This window comes from Babylonia areolata, chromosome 7 (genome assembly GCF_041734735.1).
Source record: "Babylonia areolata isolate BAREFJ2019XMU chromosome 7, ASM4173473v1, whole genome shotgun sequence".
In the NCBI taxonomy this organism is placed as follows: domain Eukaryota; kingdom Metazoa; phylum Mollusca; class Gastropoda; order Neogastropoda; family Buccinidae; genus Babylonia; species Babylonia areolata.
Window position 1 is genome coordinate 21,216,783 of NC_134882.1, and position 22,817 is coordinate 21,239,599.

At 46.0% G+C, this 22,817-nt stretch overlaps 1 protein-coding gene across 3 annotated transcripts; it reads left to right on the plus strand.

The window, feature by feature from the left end:
* Positions 1–972: 972 nt before the first annotated feature.
* Positions 973–21,710, plus strand: LOC143283897 (uncharacterized). 3 transcript variants are annotated; one of them, XM_076590289.1, is made up of 7 exons: positions 973–1,158; positions 4,135–4,273; positions 10,084–10,335; positions 12,667–14,139; positions 14,968–15,107; positions 18,385–18,623; positions 20,201–21,710. In XM_076590289.1, the coding sequence occupies exons 1-7, from the start codon at positions 997–999 to the stop codon at positions 20,292–20,294; spliced, it is 2,499 nt and encodes an 832-aa protein (XP_076446404.1). In that variant the 5' UTR covers positions 973–996; the 3' UTR covers positions 20,295–21,710. The 3 variants fall into 3 exon arrangements, with proteins under 3 accessions (XP_076446404.1, XP_076446406.1, XP_076446403.1); XM_076590288.1 differs by having other exon boundaries at positions 993–1,179; positions 20,201–21,709; XM_076590291.1 differs by lacking the exon at positions 10,084–10,335 and having other exon boundaries at positions 973–1,179.
* The last annotated feature ends 1,107 nt before the right edge of the window (positions 21,711–22,817 follow it).

The window sequence follows — 22,817 nt, forward strand, 5'->3', positions numbered from 1 at the left end:
AAGCCGCAACTGCCTTGGGCTAGGTATGTCTCCAGGATGGAGGACCATACCCCGCCTGTCTAAGTTTGTGCTGTACGGGGAACTGATCCCTCAGAGCTGTCACGTTGACCACAGAGGTCCACTCCAGCCGCAAGGAAAGGGAGGAAAAACCTGTGGCATGACAGAAACTGACCCAGGACAGACTGTCCATTGCAGCCACTGAGGACAGATCTACCTGCCCCGAACTGGCCTGGTCAACCATCAGCCAGCCTGTAATAGACGTGGACATCCACTCCCTCGTTTTTCCTTCGCTACGCCAAGCCAGGGTTTATTTATTTATGTATTTATTTATCTATTCAATCATTTATAATTGGGTATTTATTAAACAATATTTTTTAAAGTCATGCGAAAATGGATTGGTCGGCTTGTAACTTAATAGTTATGTTTTTGTTTATTTCTGACATGTGAAATCTGAACTTTGTTGCATTTTTTTCTCAAGAAACTAAGCATACTACACAGAGCCGTTAGTGTTCAGATACAAGGTGATGTAATGTAATATAAGGTGATATAATGCAGTTGCATGTTACAGATAGTAAGTGGCCTGCTTTATTCTTCGCACTGCGAATTCGTCAATTAACCGAACGACGTGTGTGTGTGTTTGTGTGTGTCTGTGAGTGTGTGTGTGTGTGTGTGTGTGTGCGTGCGTGCGTGCTTGCGTCCGTGCGATGTGTACGTGCATGCATGCATGTGTGCGTGCGAATCCGAACACTGCCAACATACGTTGGATCTCTATGTGTGTTCTCTGCCTCCGTCCCTCTTCCGTCTCTCCCTCTGTCCCACCCACTCTCTCCGCCCTCCGCCAACCCCCTTCCCCTCCCACCCCCCTCCCACCCTCTTCCGTCTCCCCCTCCCTCACTCCCCTTCTTTCTCTCCGCCCTCCCCACACCCCTTCACACCCCCACACCCCTCCTCTCTCTCTTCGTGTCTCTGCCCCCACCACAACCCACACGAAGGAGCATGAAAGCGAGTGGAGCGTGTCACGGCCCAGCCAAGCTGTGGACCTGTGCCCAACGCGGCCTGCTGACAGCATTGTCTGTGTGCTCTGTGGTCACAATGGAACGAGGGACATCATGTTGGTCCTTCTCTCTCATGCTCAGTGTACTGGTGCTGGTGTGCTCGGTAGGGGTGGTCAGTGGTCAGGTAAAGTCATGTTTTCTTGTGTGTTTTTCTTTGCTTTTTCTTGTTGTTGTTTTGTTTACACGTTTTAATTCAAGTTACAAGGGAAAATACAGCGTTCAATGAATGTCTAGGGGGAAAAAACGAGCAAGAACAAGCTTGAGCTTATATTGTGCTATTTCATGTTATAGATACAACACGTGTGTTGATGTACAGAAGGAGAGGCGGTGGGAGTGGGTAATTATTTGGCACTGCCTCGATCTTTCTGTGTCTGTGGTGCCTGGTTCTATGTCTCTCAGGACGAAGTCTGTCTGGCTGTCTGTCTCTCTCAATATCTATCTCCATGTTTGTCAGTCTGTGTGCATGTCTGTCTGTCTGTCTTCCCCTGCCTTGGATGTCTGTCTGTCTGTCTTCCCCTGCCTTGGATGTCTGTCTGTCTGTCTTCCCCTGCCTTGGATGTCTGTCTGTCTGTCTTCCCCTGCCTTGGATGTCTGTCTGTCTGTCTTCCCATGCCTTGGATGTCTGTCTGTCTGTCTTCCCCTGCCTTGGATGTCTGTCTGTCTTCCCCTGCCTTGGATGTCTGTCTGTCTGTCTTCCCCTGCCTTGGATGTCTGTCTGTCTGTCTTCCCCTGCCTTGGATGTCTGTCTGTCTGTCTTCCCATGCCTTGGATGTCTGTCTGTCTGTCTTCCCCTGCCTTGGATGTCTGTCTGTCTGTCTTCCCCTGCCTTGGATGTCTGTCTGTCTGTCTTCCCATGCCTTGGATGTCTGTCTGTCTGTCTTCCCCTGCCTTGGATGTCTGTCTGTCTGTTTTCCCCTGCCTTGGATGTCTGTCTGTCTGTCACTCCATCTGTTTCTGTTTTCTCCCCCTCTCTTTCAGTCTCTGTCTCTGTCTCCGTCCCTTTCTCTGCTGCACTGTCCGCGTGTCTGTGTTTCTGTCTCTCCATGTTCAGTCCCCCGGTTTGTCTCTTTCCTGTCTGTCTGTCAGTCCCCTCCCCCCCCGCCACCCCCCCATTCCTTGAAGATCTTGAACTTGGACAACGATGGCAAAATGTGTCACGTGAATCACGTTACGTGAATGCAGTTCAAACACTGTACGCGAATACAGTTCAAACACTGTACGTGGATCCAGTTCAAACACTCCTTGTCCCATGGTAAGGATATGGAAAAGAGCAAATAAAAAATATGCTGTGACTGAGTAAACTTCTTTTCATCACTAACTGATCAAACAAAGAATGACTTGGACTTGATCGGAACATACGCACAGATGCTACTTTTTACTTTATCTTATTATCAGCAAAACAGTATTTGTATCAGTGTAAAATGAACAAAAATAATCCTATTTTAACCTTAGTAAGCTTAAAGCCTAGATACAAAACAGAAGAATACATAGCACAAATAAACTCAAGATATCCTGATTCACTTGGACGCCATATAAGCCTATGTTGTTAGAGTAACTTCTTTCTTCCCGTCTGCTACCTGAATAATAATTACACCAAAGATCTGCCTTTTTCCTCCCCATATTTTGAATTTATTTACTAAAAATATGAAAATGAAATGTGTCCATTATAAACAAGTTAGAAAATCCCTTTGGAAACAGTGTTTTTATTTTGCGGTCTGTATGTCATGATAGAGTGAGTCCCACACGCATGGGAATGCATCGATTATCTAATATTCTGTCCACACTTTTCCCACGTATGTATGTATTCGTACCCCCCCCCCATACACACCCCCACCCCACACCCCACACCACCACCACTTTCCCACGCATGTATGTATTCGTACCCCCCCTCTCCCCCCACACTTTTCCCACGCATGTATGTATTCGTACCCCCCCCCCCCCACTTTTTCCCACGCATGTATGTATTCGTACCCCCCCCCCCCCCCCCCTCCCCACACTTTTCCCACACATGTATGTATTCGTACCCCCCCCCCCCCCCCCCCCACTTTTCCAACGCATGTATGTATTCGTACTCCCCCCTCCCCCACACTTTTCCCACACATGTATGTATTCGTACCCCCTCTCCCCCCTCCCTCACACTTTTTCCCACGCATGTATGTATTCGTACCCCCTCTCCCCCCACACCTTTCCCACACATGTATGTATTCGTACCCCTCCCCCCTCTCACCACACTTTTCCCACGCATGTATGTATTCGTACCACCCCCCACCCCCCTCTCCCCACACTTTTCCCACGAATGTATGTATTCGTACCCCCCCCCTCCCCAAATTTTTCACACGCATGTATGTATTCGTACCCCCCCCCTCCCCAAATTTTTCACACGCATGTATGTATTCGTACCACCCCTCACCCCCCTCTCCCCACACTTTTCCCACGAATGTATGTATTCGTACCCCCCCCCTCCCCCCCACTTTTCCCACGCATGTATGTATTCGTATCCCCCCCCCTCTCCCCCCACTTTTCCCACGCATGTATGTATTCGTACCCCCCCCCCCCCCACTTTTCCCACGCATGTATGTATTCGTACCACCCCCCTCTCCCCACACGTTTCCCACGCATGTATGTATTCGCCCCCCCCCCCCCCCTCTCCACACTTTTCCCACGCATGTATGTTGTATGTATTCGTACACCCCCCCCCCCTCTTCCCACACTGTTCCCACGCATGTATGTATTCGTACCCCCCCCCCCCCCATCCCCACACTTTTCCCACGCATGTATGTATTCGTCCTCCCCGCCCCCCTCCTTTTTTTCACCCCTATATGTTTTTTCGTTTTTTAATTTCAGAAAACAGGCAGTTGAATCTGGTTGCATACTATATCATTTTATTGAATATAACAAGTTGAAAAAAAAAAAAAAGAGAATGAAATGTAACAGGGTGCATCGGTGATGGCTACACACACACACACACACACACACACACACACACACACACACATACACACACAGACACACAGACACACACACACACACACACACACATGGCTGACCACTGACCAGTAGACGTGCTGACCGTGGACAGGAGGAGGCCTCTGGCTTCAGGCGGTCGTGGCAGCTGACCATCAGGGCTCGTAGCGGCTGCCAGGGAAGCGGGGACTGCGGTACCTGGGACCAGGCTACCCCGGGTGGACAGCCACCCTACAACAATCCTGGCACCAAAGGTACAGCTTTCCATTTGGATGTGGGGGGTGGAGGGGGGGGCCCAGTGTTAACACGTCTGCCTGTGAAGGAGATAACCTGAAGGGGTGGGAGCGAATCCCTCAATGTTATTCCCCTCCAGTGGTGGTCTGGACGCTAGTCACTCGCATGAGACGATAAACCGAGGTCCTGAGAATGAAGGCCCTATGCTCCACAGAGACAACAGAGCACAGCGTCAAGTGACGACACTGACGTGTTTGGTTGGCAAGTGTCGGGGGCGTGTGTGATCTGTGATCAGCTTCTCTGTTGTTTTTCAGTGGAACACTTGTGTAAGTTACAGATCACCATCAGACAGAAGCGTGTTATTTCAGATAATAATGATCAAGTGATACTTCCAAAACTTGCTGTCCGTTGGCTGCTCAAGGCTATTGAAGGACTGGAGGAACTTTTTACAGAACTGGAAACAACCGGAAGGAAATGTCATTGTAAGGTTTGTCGTTCAGTCAGCTATAATGATATGTACTGTGAGGTTGTTCAGTCAGCTATAATGATATGGACTGTAAGGTTTGTTGTTCAGTCAGCTATAATGATATGGACTGTAAGGTTTGTTGTTCAGTCAGCTATAATGATATGGACTGTAAGGTTGTTGTTCAGTCAGCTTGATTAATGGACTGTAGGTTTGTTTTCAGTCAGCCATGTATGGTTGTAGGTTTGTTCAGTCAGCTATAATGATATGGACTGTAAGGTTGTTCAGTCAGCTATAATTATATGGACTGTAAGGTTGTTCAGTCAGCTATAATGATATGTACTGTAAGGTTGTTCAGTCAGCTATAGTGATATGGACTGTAAGGTTTGTTGTTCAGTCAGCTATAATTATATGGACTGTAAGGTTGTTCAGTCAGCTATAATTATATGGACTGTAAGGTTGTTCAGTCAGCTACAATGATATGGACTGTAAGGTTGTTCAGTCAGCTATAGTGATATGGACTGTAAGGTTTGTTGTTCAGTCAGCTATAATTATATGGACTGTAAGGATTGTTGTTCAGTCAGCTACAATGATATGGACTGTAAGGTTGTTCAGTCAGCTATAATGATATGGACTGTAAGGTTTGTTGTTCAGTCAGCTATAGTGATATGGACTGTAAGGTTTGTTGTTCAGTCAGCTATAATTATATGTACTGTAAGGTTGTTCAGTCAGCTATAGTGATATGGACTGTAAGGTTTGTTGTTCAGTCAGCTATAATGATATGGACTGTAAGGATTGTTGTTCAGTGAGCTATAATGATATGTACTGTAAGGATTGTTGTTCAGTCAGCTATAATGATATGTATTATAAGGTTGTTCAGTCAGCTATAGTGATATGGACTGTAAGGTTTGTTGTTCAGTCAGTTATAATGATATGGACTGTAAGGATTGTTGTTCAGTCAGCTATGATGATATGGACTGTAAGGTTGTTCAGTCAGCTATGATGATATGGACTGTAAGGTTTGTTGTTCAGTCAGCTATAATGATATGGACTGTAAGGTTGTTCAGTCAGCTATGATGATATGGACTGTAAGGTTTGTTGTTCAGTCAGCTATAATGATATGGACTGTAAGGTTGTTCAGTCAGCTATGATGATATGGACTGTAAGGTTGTTGTTCAGTCAGCTATAATGATATGGACTGTAAGGTTTGTTGTTCAGTCAGCTATAATTATATGGACTGTAAGGTTGTTCAGTCAGCTATGATGATATGGACTGTAAGGTTTGTTGTTCAGTCAGCTATAATGATATGGACTGTAAGGTTGTTCAGTCAGCTATGATGATATGGACTGTAAGGTTTGTTGTTCAGTCAGCTATAATGATATGGACTGTAAGGTTTGTTGTTCAGTCAGCTATAATTATATGGACTGTAAGGTTGTTCAGTCAGCTATAATTATATGGACTGTAAGGTTTGTTGTTCAGTCAGCTATAATTATATGGACTGTAAGGTTTGTTGTTCAGTCAGCTATAATGATATGGACTGTAAGGTTGTTCAGTCAGCTATAATGATATGGACTGTAAGGTTTGTTGTTCAGTCAGCTATAATGATATGTACTGTAAGGTTGTTCAGTCAGCTATAATGATATGGACTGTAAGGTTGTTCAGTCAGCTATAATGATATGGACTGTAAGGTTGTTCAGTCAGCTATAATGATATGGACTGTAAGGTTTGTTGTTCAGTCAGCTATAATGATATGGACTGTAAGGATTGTTGTTCAGTGAGCTATAATGATATGTACTGTAAGGTTTGTCGTTCAGTCAGCTATAATGATATGTATTATAAGGTTGTTCAGTCAGCTAAAATGATATGGACTGTAAGGTTGTTCAGTCAGCTACAATGATATGGACTGTAAGGTTTGTTGTTCAGTCAGCTATAATGATATGGACTGTAAGGTTGTTCAGTCAGCTATAATGATATGGACTGTAAGGTTGTTCAGTCAGCTATAATGATATGGACTGTAAGGTTTGTTGTTCAGTCAGCTATAATGATATGGACTGTAAGGTTGTTCAGTCAGCTATAATGATATGGACTGTAAGGTTTGTTGTTCAGTCAGCTATAATGATATGAACTGTAAGGTTGTTCAGTCAGCTACAATGATATGGACTGTAAGGTTGTTCAGTCAGCTACAATGATATGGACTGTAAGGTTTGTTGTTCAGTCAGCTATAATGATATGGACTGTAAGGTTGTTCAGTCAGCTACAATGATATGGACTGTAAGGTTTGTTGTTCAGTCAGCTATAATGATATGGACTATAAGGTTTGTCGTTCAGTCAGCTATGATGATATGGACTGTTGGTGAAATCTGGTAAAGGACGTATCTCTCACTTACACCACCAGAACGACAACACTTGAGATGGGCAGCGAAAACGCCATTTCACTTTTATGTTGGGAATCTATGATTCAAATCTACAACAGTTCTCAATGCCAGCTCGGCGCTCATCTGTCACTAAACTGAGTCAATCAAGTTCCAGAACATCAAGACACCCAAACATCAACACCCCAACATAAACACCCAAATATCAACACCCAAACATCAACACCCGAAACATCAACACCCAAACATCAACACACCCAAACATCAATACCCAAACATCAACACCCATACATCAACACACCCAAACATCAACACCCATACATCAAAACACCCAAACATCAACACCCATACACCCAAACATAAACACCCATACATCAACACACGAAACATCAACACCCATACATCAACACACCCAAACATCAACACCCATACATAAACACCCAAACATCAACACACCCATATATCAACACCCAAACATCAACACCCAAATATCAACACCCAAACATCAACACCCAAACATCAACACACCCAAACATCAACACCCAAACATCAACACCCCAAACATCAACACCCAAACATCAACACACCCAAACATCAATACCCAAACATCAACACCCATGCATCAACACACCCAAACATCAACACCCATACATCAACACCCAAACATCAACACACCCATATATTAACACCCAAACATCAACACCCAAACATCAACACACCCAAACATCAACACCCAAACATCAACACCCCAACATCAACACCCAAACATCAACGCAGAAACATCAACACACAAACATCAACACACCCAAACATCAACATACAAACATCAACGCACAAACATCAACACACCAAAACATCAACACCCAAACATCAACACACCCAAACATCAACACACACACATCAACACACAACCTCCGAAAACTACCCACTTTACGGCCCGCCTGCAGTGTCCCCACGAACCCATGGGAATATGAGCGTTGTCCTTAGGAACCCATGGCAACATGAGTGTTGTCCTCGAGAACCCATGGCAACATGAGTGTTGTCCTCGGCAACCCATGGCAACATGAGTGTTGTCCTCGGGAACCCATGGCAACATGAGTGTTGTCCTCGGGAACCCATGGCAACATGAGCATTGTCCTCAGGAACCCATGGCAATATGAGTGTTGTCCTCAGGAACCCATCGAGGAACCCATGGCAACATGAGCGTTGTCCTCAGGAACCCATGGCAACATGAGTGTTGTCCTCAGGAACCCATGGCAACATGAGGAACCCATGGCAACATGAGTGTTGTCCTCAGGAACCCATGGCAAAATGAGCGTTGTCCTCAGGAACCCATGACAACATGAGTGTTGTCCCCACGAACCCATGGCAACATGAGTGTTGTCGTCAGGAACCCATGGCAATACGAGCTTTGTCCTCAGGAACCCATCAAGGAACCCATGGCAACATGAGCGTTGTCGTCAGGAACCCATGGCAACATGAGTATTGTCCTCAGGAACCCATGGCAACATGAGTGTTGTCCTTAGGAACCCATGGCAACATGAGGAACCCATGGCAACATGAGTGTTGTCCTCAGGAACCCATGGCAACATGAGTGCTGTCCCCACGAACCCATGGCAACATGAGTGTTGTCGTCAGGAACCCATGGCAATATGAGCTTTGTCCTCAGGAACCCATCGAGGAACCCATGGCAACATGAGCGTTGTCCTCAGGAACCCATGGCAACATGAGTATTGTCCTCAGGAACCCATGGCAACATGAGGAACCCATGGCAGCATGAGTGTTGTCCTCAGGAACCCATGGCAACATGAGGAACCCATGGCAACATGAGCGTTGTCGTCAGGAACCCATGGCAACATGAGTATTGTCCTCAGGAACCCATGGCAACATGAGTATTGTCCTCAGGAACCCATGGCAACATGAGTGTTGTCGTCAGGAACCCATGGCAACATGAGGAACCCATGGCAACATGAGTGTTGTCCTCAGGAAACCATGGCAACATGAGTGTTGTCCTCAGGAACCCATGCCAACATGAGTGTTGTCCTTAGGAACCCATGGCAACATGAGGAACCCATGGCAACATTAGTGTTGTCCTCAGGAACCCATGGCAACATGAGTGCTGTCCCCACGAACCCATGGCAACATGAGTGTTGTCGTCAGGAACCCATGGCAATATGAGCTTTGTCCTCAGGAACCCATCGAGGAACCCATGGCAACATGAGCGTTGTCCTCAGGAACCCATGGCAACATGAGTATTGTCCTCAGGAACCCATGGCAACATGAGGAACCCATGGCAGCATGAGTGTTGTCCTCAGGAACCCATGGCAACATGAGGAACCCATGGAAACATGAGTGTTGTCCTCAGGAACTCATGGCAACATGAGTGTTGTCCTCAGGAACCCATGGCAACATGAGGAACCCATTGCAACATGAGTGATGTCCTCAGGAACCCATGGCAACATGAGTGTTGTCCTCAGGAACCCATGGCAACATGAGGAACCCATGGCAACATGAGCGTTGTCCTCAGAAACCCATGGCAACATGAGGAATCCATGGCAACATGAGCGTTGTCCTCAGAAACCCATGGCAACATGAGTGTTGTCCTCAGGAACCCATGGCAACATGAGCGTTGTCCTCAGGAACCCATGGCAACATGAGGAACCCATGGCAACATGAGCGTTGTCCTCAGTCTGTGGCAAAATTCTGCGGAAGAAATCCGCTCTGATACGTGCACAAACATATATGCCGGCACGCCATGGCTCACTGGCGCCGCGTTGGGTCATACTGCTGGTCAGGCATCTGCCAAACAAGATGTGCTGTAGAGTAGGCCTACATGGATTTGTCCCAGCTCAGTGATGTCTCCTTCAGAAACTGAAAACTAACCCCAAATGCCCCTACTCGCCCCCGAAGACTCCCCCCCCCCTTCCCTCCAAAAGCAGCTACAGACAGAAATGTTTGTCACTTGCCTGAAGCGTGTGGACGTGTGTGCCGCCAGCACCCGGCCAGCCCAGCCCCCAGGCAGCCAGCACTGCCCGCAGCACCTGGCAGGCCGCTCCCTTGCCGTCAGAAAGCGTGGACAGCCAGGGAGGGGAGTACTGGCGGGTCCAGAAGGACACAGCTCACGTGGTCGTCAAGCAGAATGCCTGGCAGGAGCCACATCTGTCGGCGGTGAAGGGAGAAGAGGAGACCCCCCCTGAAACATTTACCGCTAGACAGACCGCCACTTCCTATGTGCCGGAATCACACAGTACGTGTCAGTGTGCTTGGTGAGGCTGAGATGGGCGAGGCGTGTGTGTGTGTGTGTGTGTGTGTGTGGAGGATGCGTGCTGTGTTGTCGTTGTAACGCATAACGGCGCATGCTTATACTGTTTCGACACGTAATATGTAGGTGAACACACACACACACACACACACACACACACACACGTACTCACACACACGCACTATCGATTTGCAAACACACTGTGGCTTAGATTTGCACGAACTAAACATGTCCCATTTCATATTTCTGATATGCTTTTTTATGACATTTGGGTACATTCGTTTTCAAGATAATCAGGGATTTCATTCCATGGTTTTCCACCAGCATTACGACTGAGATAGGTCATTAAAAGGTTAGTTCTATCGCAGTGGGTAAAAATGGCAATTTTACTGTAAAAGGTTAGTTCCATTGCAGTGGGTAAAAATGGAAATTTTACTGGGACATGTATAAGACAGATAAGATGAATACACAGACTGAAAAAATAACAAACGGATGAATATGTTAGCATACCAGATAAATAAACTGGCTGACTGGTATGTAAGATATATGTGTATGTAAAGCATGTAGGTTATAGACTAAGAAGACAGAGTGTTGGATGGGTAGGTAGATACTGGTCAAGAGTCCGCCGGGTATGTATGTTCATCTGAACTTCGACAGGTAGGTTGGAACAGTCTGGTAGACAGGCGGGTTGGTGTAGTCTGGTAGACATGTAGGCTGGTATAGTCCGTTAGACAGGTAGGTTGGTATAGTCTGTTAGGTTGGTGTATTCTCTTAGACAGGTAGGTTGGTATAGTCTGTTAGGTTGATATAGTCTGGTAGACAGGTAGGTTGGTATAGTCTGTTAGGTTGATATAGTCTGTTAGACAGGTAGACTGGTATAGTCTGTTAGACAGGAAGGCTGGTATAGTCTGTTAGACAGGCGGGTAGGTTGGTATAGTCTGTTAGACAGGTAGGTTGGTATAGTCTGTTAGACAGGTAGGTTGGTATAGTCTGTTAGACAGGCGGGTAGGTTGGTATAGTCTGTTAAACAGGTAGGTTGGTATAGTCTGTTAGACAGGTAGGTTGGTATAGTCTGTTAGACAGGTAGGTTGGTATAGTCTGTTAGACAGGCGGGTAGGTTGGTATAGTCTGTTAAACAGGTAGGTTGGTATAGTCTGTTAGACAGGAAGGCTGGTATAGTCTGTTAGACAGGTAGGTTGGTTGGTATAGTCTGTTAGACAGGAAGGTTGGTATAGTCTGTTAGACAGGTAGGTTGGTATAGTCTGTTAGACAGGCGGGTAGGTTGGTATAGTCTGTTAGACAGGTAGGTTGGTATAGTCTGTTAGACAGGCGGGTAGGTTGGTATAGTCTGTTAGACAGGCGGGTAGGTTGGTATAGTCTGTTAGACAGGTAGGTTGGTATAGTCTGTTAGACAGGTAGGTTGGTATAGTTTGTTAGACAGGCGGGTAGGTTGGTATAGTCTGTTAGACAGGCGGGTAGGTTGGTATAGTCTGTTAGACAGGAAGGCTGGTATAGTCTGTTAGACAGGAAGGCTGGTATAGTCTGTTAGACAGGCGGGTAGATAGATAGGTTGGTGGGTAAGACTGGTGAGCAATAAGGTAAGCGGGTGTTGTGAATTGGTGAGTCGGTAAGTAATTACGTCGGTAGGTTAATAGGTAGGCAGACATACAGACAGAGATAGATGGTACACACAAATAGACGGATGCGCAGACAGATTTGCAAATAGCCATTCATTGCGCTGTTTGAAACCCTGAATTAAAAAAAAAAAAAAAGAATAATTTATTTGAGACTGGAGAGGTGAGTTTGAGGTGCAAACAGTAACTTGGGAGGGAAGGGAAACAACTGGGGCATCCTGGGAAGGAAGGGAGACAGAGATGGAGAAAGAGATAGAGAAAGAGATAGAGGCAGAGAGGCACAGAGAGAACGCATTTGTTTATTGCGTGTCCAACAAACGCAGTTTTATGCCGTTGTCAACAGTGTCGTCAGAGTGAGCTAACATTTTGTGGCCCCCATGGAACCCTGACAAGGAGACGGATTGAAATAACAAACCATGGGAGTAAGCCATAGAAACGTGTATTGTGTGCTTGTATTCCTTTGGAAGGTCGGCTGGCACAAATAGTCTCAGAGATCTTCGTTCATCTATTTGTTTGTGTGCGCGTATGTGTTGTGTATTGTGTGTTTGTCTGTCTGTCTGTTTGCCTCTCTGCGTGTCTTTTTGTGTGTGTGCGTCAATGTGCATTCGCACGCGCGTGCCACATATAGGCTGTGTAGTGTGTAAAGCCATAGCTGTATGAAACACGCCATGTGTGCACACAGGGCCCCCAGCCAGCACCAAACAGAACAGCGCCACAGGTTCCAGGGACAAGCAGGAAGCAGGGACTGTGTTCGGGTCCAGAAGGAAGCACTTCAGACAGGACAGCGCCTGGGCGATACTGAGCCATGCAGACCCGACACCGGACACCCACCTACACACTTCCGGCAAAGTCCTCAAACCCCAGCCCCAGCCTCAAACCCCACCCCCCAACCCCACCAACCCTCCTCCCACCGTGGACCCCTGGCTGCAACCAAAGCCACACAAAAACAAGCCGCCGTTCGCATTGGTTTGGTCAGGAGACGAGGCTTCCAAGATTTTCTCGGCTATTTCGGGGATCGTACCTCTGGTTGAGAAGACAACTACACCACCAACGACCACCACCACCACTCCGAAACCAACAACTACAACCACCACCACCACCACCACCACCCCGAAACCAACGACGACAACGAAAAAAACAACCACGACCACCCCTGATCCGTGGCTGAATCCTAAAAGTCACGGCAACAAGAAACAGCCCTTCGTGTTGACCTGGTCAGATTTTCAAGTTTTGTCAGGACGTTCAGCAGTGACGACCACTCCCAAACCCACCACCACACCCAGACCCACCCCGCCACCCACCACCACCACCACCACCACCACCACCACCGCCCCTCCAACAACACCGGACCCATGGCTAAATCCAAAGTCGCATCGCTCGAAGCGCCCTTTCGCTTTACATTGGGCTGGTGGTCGGTATCAGCCAAGCACCACCACCACCACCACCACCACCACTACCACTACACCCGCACCAACAACAAAAGCCAGCACCTCCCAAGCCCCGCAGATCCCCCTCAAACCCATCGCTAACCCCACCGACCGTCTGCTTCCCGGGTTGTGGACTGATGTCGGCGTTCCTCATGGAGAATTCCAGCTGGCAAATGGCGACAAAATCATCAAAATCATCTACATCCGTCAGAGGGCAGGGGGTCCATCGGACGATGACGTAGAACCTGCTGCGGGCACAGAGGCGCGTGGTGAACCGTCATCGCCTGTCCAGGGTCCGGGGGAGGAAGCAGTTCCAGAAGACCCCGTCAGACCGCAGTCCAGTCAGCCGCGGGACAATCAAACTCTGGCGGATGACGTCAGCCCATCACCTGTCCGGCCAAGGGTGCACGACCAGAGCGGGTCCCAGGGAAACCAGTACGCGTCCTCTTGGAAAGAGTTCGTCCACACCAGCGGCAAGGAGTATTCCCGGTCATCCCACACATCCCAGCAGCGAGACCCGTCCGTAAAGAACCCTCCAGATCCCCCCACGGGGAACCCCAGCCACAAGGAAGAATCCCCGCAACAAGAAGAGTCCCAGGCAGAAGCAGAAGCAGAAGCAGAAGCAGCCAGCACTGCCCCCCCTCCGCCTGTCAGTCACCCCGTGGATATGACCTCTGCAATGATGGCAATGGCCAACAGCATGGCTGCTGCCGCGGACTCCGCTCCGTGTGAGTAACGTTGACATCACTGACACCATCTTTCGAGCAGTTGCTTTCTGTCTTTCACATGTATCCATATATCCCATTGTTCGTTGTCTGGTCCACACCCCATTGTTTATTGTTCATTGCCTGGTCCACACCCCATTGTTCATTGTCTGGTCCACACCCCATTGTTTATTGTTCATTGCCTGGTCCACAACCCATTGTTCATTGTCTGGTTCACACCCCATTGTGTATTGTTCATTGTCTGGTCCACACCCCATTGTTTATTGTTCATTGCCTGGTCGTCACCCCATTGTTCGTTGTCTGGTCCACACCCTATTGTGTATTGTTCATTGTGTGGTCCACACCCCATTGTTCATTGTGTGGTCCACACCCCATTGTTCATTGTTCATTGTGTGGTCCACACCCCATGGTTCATTGTCTGGTCCACACCACATTGTTCATTGTTTACTGTCTGGTCCACACCACATTGTTTATTATTCATTGTCTGATCCACACCCTATTGTTCATTGTCTGACCCACACCCCATTGTTCATTGTCTGGTCCACACCACATTGTTCATTATTCATTGTCTGGTCCACACTCTATTGTTCATTGTCTGATCCATTGTTCATTGTCTGGTCCACACCCCATAGTTCATTGTCTGGTCCACACCATATTGTTCATTGTCTGGTCCGCACCACATAGTTCATTGTCTGGTCCATACCCCATTGTTCATCGTCTGGTCCACACCATATTGTTCATTGTCTGATCCATCGTTCATTGTCTGGTCCACACTACATTATTCATTGTCTGATCCATTGTTCATTGTCTGGTCCACACACCATTGTGCAGCAACAACCGAGTCCTGTGCTGACCTGAAGCCGACAGCCATGTGCTCTCTGGCCTTTCCCTCCTGCACTGGCTTTGTGTGTGACGCCCAGAGGTTCTGTCTGCTCGTGGAGGGCAACCTCACCACGCTCTCCGCCGCCTCCGTGAGTCAGGCACTCTGTTGGTCCTTCAGCTCGAGGGTGGGAGTGGGGTTCAGGGGGAGGGGGGCGGATTAGATTTGAGAGGGGGTGAGCGGGGAGTTGGGAGATTAGTCGGTGCATTGGGAGTGGGGTGGGGTTGGGTTGAGTGAGTCATTCGGTGATTTGGGAGTGGGGTTGGATTGGGGTCGAGTGAGTCATTCGGTGATTTGGGAGTGTGGCGGGGGTTGGGTTGAGTGAGTCATTCGGTGATTTGGGAGTGTGGCGGGGGTTGGGTTGAGTGAGTCATTCGGGCGGGGGTTGGGAGTGGGGGTTGAGGGAGTCAGTACATGTGATTTTGGATTGGGGTTAGAGAGAGAGAGAGAGAGAGAGAGAGAGAGAGAGAGAGACAGACAGACAGACAGAGAGAGAAAGAGAGAGTTTCTTTATAATATATGTAGCTGTGACTGTATGTGTTCGCGTTATAAGCTCAGGGATAAACGATACTGATTCTCTTATAAAAGTTTTGGATGAGCAAAAGTGTTTCAAAACTGTCAAACTGCAAATCAGTCCGTTCAGTTCTGCGGGTCTTCAGAACTGATGTCTCCCATGCAACCATGATAAAACAATACAAAGAAAGCGTTCCAATCAAAGAAATCAAATCATGTTACCCTACAGCCCAGCCTGACCACCTCTGGGCCTTTTCACAGCTCATCACCCGGCAGTTCTTGACAGAATTCAAAGAAAACCCAGATCAAAGTCAAAACATTGATATCCTTCAGGAACGGAAAAAGGAGTTGACAACAGCCACTGCGCTCAGACTAAATGTGAGGAAATTTGTAGAATGTCCCAACACACCGCAGTCAGTGCTGGTCATTTTAGACATTTGGTTAAGTGTTGATTTTCCTGTTTGAACGTTACTCCACCACGAATAAATAGGTATGGTGGGAGAGGTCAGGTGTATAAATGTTACCTCACAAGAGAGTCACACATTTCATACACAACTGGTAGGTTGAAACAGAAAAACACGTCTGTATACTGTATAACCATCGAACGAGACAGGACTAGTCATTATGCTGCATGGAGCTAAAGCTTTGTTATTAAAAAAAAAAAAAAAAAAAGAAGAAGAAAAAAGGTAGCAGTGATAAGAAACTCTGGGGAGAGCTGGACAGTACAAAGTCTTCAGAGAAGAAGCCCCCCTCAGTCAGGTGTTTCGGCCCTTAACTCCTTACACTCTACGGGGGCCGGGTCGCACTCAGGTCATCAGTGACTCCTGGATGCCCTTGTATTGCCGCCTTTTTCTCCCCTTGGTCTTCAGGTTCGAACCCGCGCCTCCAGGGTGGTCGCCACTGCAGGACTTAGTCACCTTTTCTGGCAGACGTTTTAACTACTGACCCATTGTACGCCTAGTCTGAGTAAATTAATCCCTATGAAGTTTACTTTCATTCCTCCTCGACCAAATCCAGCTAGAACTCTTTTCTGCTGCTTTTGCCATTGCCTTGAGAGCCCATGTCCTCTCTCTGCCAGAAATCGACAGCTGTTTCATGAGGCTGTAGGCAGATGCGCTCACAAACCCTCTTGCACCAATCTCTATGGCGAGGACTTTGGCTTGGAAGCCAGATTCTCTCAAGCTGCCGGATAGACTAGCATACTTCTCGGTCTTGTAGATGTGGGCTTCCTCCATTCTGCTTTCGTATGGCACAGTGAATGTCACGCTCTATATGAGACCGGACTAGTACCCCCCACCCAACCCAGCACTAACACCCTGACAACACAAACACAGACTATAACAGAATAAAAGTTCAATGTATATTTATTCAGTACATGGAGAAGCAATACACAGAGCTAAATTGTCAGAAAACGTTCCCCACAGGTTGCGTAGGTGGCTAACTTGTGTTCCAAGGTGCTCTTTCCTATCAGCGCATCAAACGTTTGGACTATTTTCTGGTCCAACTCTTCCCATTCTGTTTTTGCACTTCGTCTGAATTATCAACGTGGATGTCCATGGCAATGTGGTTTGAATCCTGGCCTAGGTTTTCTGACGTCTTATCTGCTGGTGCAGTGCGCTGCTGAACATTCTTCAGATTCTTCATACAACCCTTTTTGGTCCTGTGGATCTTCATGCCACGCTCAGTGGAGACTTTCCGCCCACAGACATATGGGAATTCCATCGGCTCGATCAGAATCGCTTGTTTCGTTACCTCGGAGTGGAGTACTATGTCAGGTCTCACGCCGCTCTTGCCGATGATTTCCGGGTGTTTCTTCCCCTCTGGTAGGTCAACTGTGTATTCCCAATCTTCGGCACTATCAAGCAGCCCACGTTTCCATGCTTTGGATGTTACAACTGTTCCTGGTCAGACTTCATTGCCTTCTGCAGAGATGAACTCTACTGGAAATTCTAGTGGTGTGGGTGCTCCTTGGACAGTGCATATGAAAGTTCTCAAAAAAAAAAAAAAAAGGACCAAAAAAAGCACTAGTGCCCATTAAACAAATGATTACTACAATACTACTTACTAACCAGGTAAATGATGAGGGAATATTACAAACGTATACAAAACCCTGTAGAATAAAGACGACACTACAAAACCAAAAAATACGGACGTTTTCCAGTGTCACTTTCGCGATGGGTGAACAGCAGCACCAGAAAGCTGTTTCGCTTTGATGCTCAAACGTTTGACCCACATAGAATTTGCCTTTCAAGCTGGAACAGACCTGACGGCTGTCGTGGTCCGCGAAGACTGTCAGGGGCTTGAACCATCCCTGTGAACACTGCTGCAAAGTACAGTTCCAATGACTGAAGCGTTTAGCACTCTTTGCGTTTTTATAATACAGTGATGAAAACACCAGTGCACAGTGTGCTGGTTTAAAAATATCTCAGATTTATTGTTCTGCTGTCACGGTTGCATAACCAGCGTTGATAATGAAAACTTAAGACTCGGTGACGATGATGATGATGATGATGGTGGTTGTGGTGGTGGTTGTGTGTGTGTGTGAGTGCGTGTGTGTGTGTGCGTGTCACGTGTGTGTGTGTGTGTGTGTGTGTGTGTGTGTGGTGTCTGCTGTCTGTGTGTGTGGACGGAGGGGTGGAGGGGGAGTTAGGGGGGAGCGGGTGCTGTACACACACACACACACACATATATATTTTTATATATACATAGATAGATAGATAGATTGATAGATGTGTGTGCTTTCTGTGTGTGTTATTTGTGTGTGTGTGTGGGGGGGGTCTTCTATGGTGTGCGTGCGTTTGTGCGCGTGCGTGCGCGCGTGCATGCGCACGTTTGGTGGTTCCTGCGTGCAACAGGACCAGGAGTATTTCCGAGACACGTTCCGCTGTGTGATGGAGGGGGTGAGAGGCCAGCTGTGCCAGTCGTGTGGCGCAGTGCACACCGCGCTGTCCGCCTTCCTCATGGACCGGGACCCCGCCTGCAACTGTCTGCTGCAACAGCGCCGTCTGTGTCACATGCTACACAGCCCCCGGAACCAGTACTTCCTGTTGAGGGTCTTCGTGTCCTTCCGGGGACACAGCAGCTTCAAGACAGAGTACGTGGAACCAAGTCTGTCCCTCCTAGCTCTTTGCCACGGCACGTTGGTCATCAAAGCCAGCGCTGCGTTCATCTTGTTTTGCATCACCTTGCACACTGTAAATAATCAGGAGGCACACACACACCCACACACACACGCAGAGCACACACACACACACACACACACATACACATACACAGAGCACACACACACACATACACAGAGCACACACACACGCAGAGCACACACACACACACACACATATACACAGAGCACACACACACGCAGAGCACACGCACACACACACACACTGACGCACACACACACACACACAGAGCGCGCGCGCACACACATACACAGAGCGCGCGCGCGCGCGCGCACACACACACACACACACTCTTACACCAAAGAGAATTAGCTTCAAGTTTATGATTTGTGTTGTTCAGCTCTAGTTTTTGTGCCTGGCCAAGGGCTCATTGCCTCAGTCCATGATTCTCTGTGTCTTCTCCCGACACTGCTGCACAAACCCACATTTCTGAACCCATCAAGCTCTAATATAGTACACAGACCTGGTGTCCTCTGATTACAAAGTACCTCTAGAGTAAATCCGTCACTTGATATTGGAATTTAGACTGGGATGTCCGTCAAACGAAGAAGAAGGAGAAGAAAAAAAAGACATAGGAATTACTACAAACCAAATTTTCGAAATGATGCAGATTTAACCACTGAGGCATCCAATAACTTCAGCAAACTTCTTCAGTAGTCAGACTCGCAACCCTGGTTATGGTAGGTGAAGGTAGGTGCGAGTTAAACCGAATCATTGCCAAGTACTGCTATAAGGAACGGAGAAGAAGAAGAAAAAAAAAAGAGGAAAAAAATTGTTCGCGTTTGTTATAAACAACGAAGAACTAGACGTTTTCCAAACTCTGACTTGGATATCAAACCGATCGTCTGGTCATTCGGATGAGACGACACACTGAGGTCCAGTGTGCAGCACACACATGGCGCACTGAAAGACAACCCAAGGCAACATGGCTAATTTCTGTTGAAGAAATCCACTCTGATATGTAAACAAATATATATGCATGCACTCAAAGCCTGACTGGCGCGTTGGGGTATGCTGCTCTGAATAATCTGCCAAGCAGATGTCAGTAGTAGCAGAGCCTGTATTAGTATACATTTGTCACGCGAACGCAGCGGCACCTTGCAAAATCCGATACGGTATCACGTGGTATTTTCCGTTGATTCCACGTCACACGCATTCACGTGTGCGTGTGCGTGCGTGCGTGCTGTTGTTATCTGTTGGTTTGTTAGAACATGAAGTTGATCCAGCGAAAAATAAATGATGGTGTCATATACCAAATTAATTGTATAAAAAAAATAAAACAAAATCATCATCACTTGCTCCCAGACAAGATGAAATTATCTACGTAATTTCTCTCTCTCTCTCTCTGTGGAGGGTGGGAGGCTAAAAGGGATTCTGAAGCTGGGAATAAGCGTGCGCTCGATAGCGTGCATTCGTATATGAATATGCTCACGTCTTGCAATGGTGTGTGTGTGTGTGTGTGTGTGTGTGTGTGTGTGTGTGTGTACAGCCTGACACGAACGGTGCTAAAGGCGACCAAGTACTGCCCAAACCAGGACGCCATCGGGGTCTTCAGAATGCTGCTCATGCTGTCCCTGTCCTAGACACCTCTACCGTCTGAAGTGATGCCTTTGGGGGGGCGACCTGGCTTGTGTTTTGTGCTTCTTCTACTTCATTGTTGTGCAGTGCAATTAAGTGCAGCGCTATTGCACAGCAGTAACCATGCTTTACATTGTTGTGCTGTGCAGTTTAGTGCAGCGCTATTGCACAGCAGTAACCATGCTTTACGTTACTCGTCTTGCTGTGCTGCACTGAATAGTGCAGGAGGATGTTACGACGTGTGTCGTTTTGCCATGTGTGAATCAGGCTGTGATGTGCTGTGCTGCCCCACCCCCACATGCCAATGAAAATGTCTTCTTTTTTTCTGAATGGTCACCAATTTCTCCTGTGTTTCTTATTAACTGAATAAAGGTAAAAGGTAATAAAAAAATGAAGAGAACATCTTTAGACTGGTGACTAACCAAATTAGATGATCAAATATTAAAAAATTCCACAATCTTTTTGTCCACAAATTATTTAGTCAGGTTTCATTCTGAATATTTTCAGTTTGTTTCTAATTCAATCAAGCACGTTTTCCACCACCTTTCCCTAGGTTTTATTTCCACCCCAGTTCCAATGAACAAATTCCGTGCGTCTCTGTATTATGAAGCACTCACTTTTTAGGTCGGTTGCTTTTGTTTGTGTAGTTCTCTTTCTTCTTTCTTGCCGCTGGTGTTTGTGATTGCTGAATGCAGTCCCCGCCCCCCTCGCCTGCACACTTTCTGGAAACAGCAAGACAGTTTTTCTAAGTTTTTGTTGAGGTGATGGAATTAAAAGGCTTTAAAAAGACCCCAAAATGTATCCGTTTTCTGTGTTCCAAACTGACATGTTTATTGTAATATTCGTGCAGTGCATGATGTTTGCTGACAAGCAGACAGCAAAAGCAAAGCACGTTAAAAACAATTGTCAAATGATTACATTTGGAGGGAACAAAGACAGTTGTTACATCTATTTAAAATGATTACATTTGAAGGGAACAAAGACAGTTGTTACATCTATTTAAGATGATCACATTTGAAGGGAACAAAGACAGTTGTTACATCGATTTAAAATGATTACATTGGGAAGAACAAAGACAGTTGTAACATCTATTTAAAATGATTACATTTGAAGGGAACAAAGACAGTTGTTACATCTATTTAAGATGATTACATTTGGAGGAAACAAAGACAGTTGTTACATCTATTTAAAATGATTATATTGGGGGGAACAAAGGCTGTTGTTACATCTATTTAAAACGAGACAGTTGTTACATCTATTTAAAATGATTACATTTGAAGGGAACAAAGACAGTTGTTACATCTATTGAAGATGATTACATTTGAAGGGAACAAAGACAGTTGTTACATCTATTTAAGATGATTACATTTGAAGGAAACAAAGACAGTTGTTACATCTATTTAAAATGATTACATTGGGGGGAACAAAGGCTCGTTGTTACATCTATTTAAAATTGAAGGAAACAAAGACAGTTGTTACATCTATTTAAAATGATTACATTGGGGGGAACAAAGGCTCGTTGTTACATCTATTTAAAATGATTACATTTGAAGGGAACAAAGACAGTTGTTAATCTATTTAAAATGATTACATTGGGGGGAACAAAGGCTGTTGTTACATCTATTTAAAACGAGACAGTTACATCTATTTAATATGATTACATTTGAAGGGAACAAAGACAGTTGTTACATCTATTTAAAATGATTACATTGGGGGGAACAAAGGCAGTTGTTACATCTATTTAAAATGATTACATTTGAAGGGAACAAAGACAGTTGTTAATCTATTTAAAATGATTACATTGGGGGGAACAAAGGCTGTTGTTACATCTATTTAAAACGAGACAGTTGTTACATCTATTTAATATGATTACATTTGAAGGGAACAAAGACAGTTGGTACATCTATTTAAGATGATTACATTTGGAGGAAACAAAGGCAGTTTTTACATCTATTTAAAATGATTACATTGGGGGGAACAAAGGCAGTTGTTACATCTATTTAAAATGATTACATTTGAAGGGAACAAAGACAGCTGTTACATCTATTTAAGATGATTACATTTGGAGGAAACAAAGGCTGTTGTTACATTTATTTAAGATGATTACATTTGAAGGGAACAAAGACAGTTGTTACATCTATTTAAAATGATTACATTGGGGGGAACAAAGGCAGTTGTTACATCTATTTAAACTGATTACATTTGAAGGGAACAAAGACAGTTGGTACATCTATTTAAGATGATTACATTTGAAGGGATCAAAGACAGTTGGTACATCTATTTAAGATGATTACATTGGGGGGAACAAAGACAGTTGTTACATCTATTTAAAATGATTACATTGGGGGGAACAAAGACAGTTGTTACATCTATTTAAAATGATTACATTGGGGGGAACAAAGGCAGTTGTTACATCTATTTAAACTGATTACATTTGAAGGGATCAAAGACAGTTGGTACATCTATTTAAGATGATTACATTTGGAGGAAACAAAGACAGTTGTTACATCTATTTAAAATGATTACAT

What these genes read in the sequence shown, in the direction of transcription:
- LOC143283897 (XM_076590288.1), top strand. Translation starts at nt 997, where the DNA reads ATGAAAGCGAGTGGAGCGTGTCACGGCCCAGCCAAGCTGTGGACCTGT. An exon ending in TAGGGGTGGTCAGTGGTCAG is followed by an intron (nt 1,180 to 4,134) that starts GTAAAGTCATGT and finishes GACCGTGGACAG; the next exon opens with GAGGAGGCCTCTGGCTTCAG. An exon ending in TGCCGCGGACTCCGCTCCGT is followed by an intron (nt 14,140 to 14,967) that starts GTGAGTAACGTT and finishes ACCATTGTGCAG; the next exon opens with CAACAACCGAGTCCTGTGCT.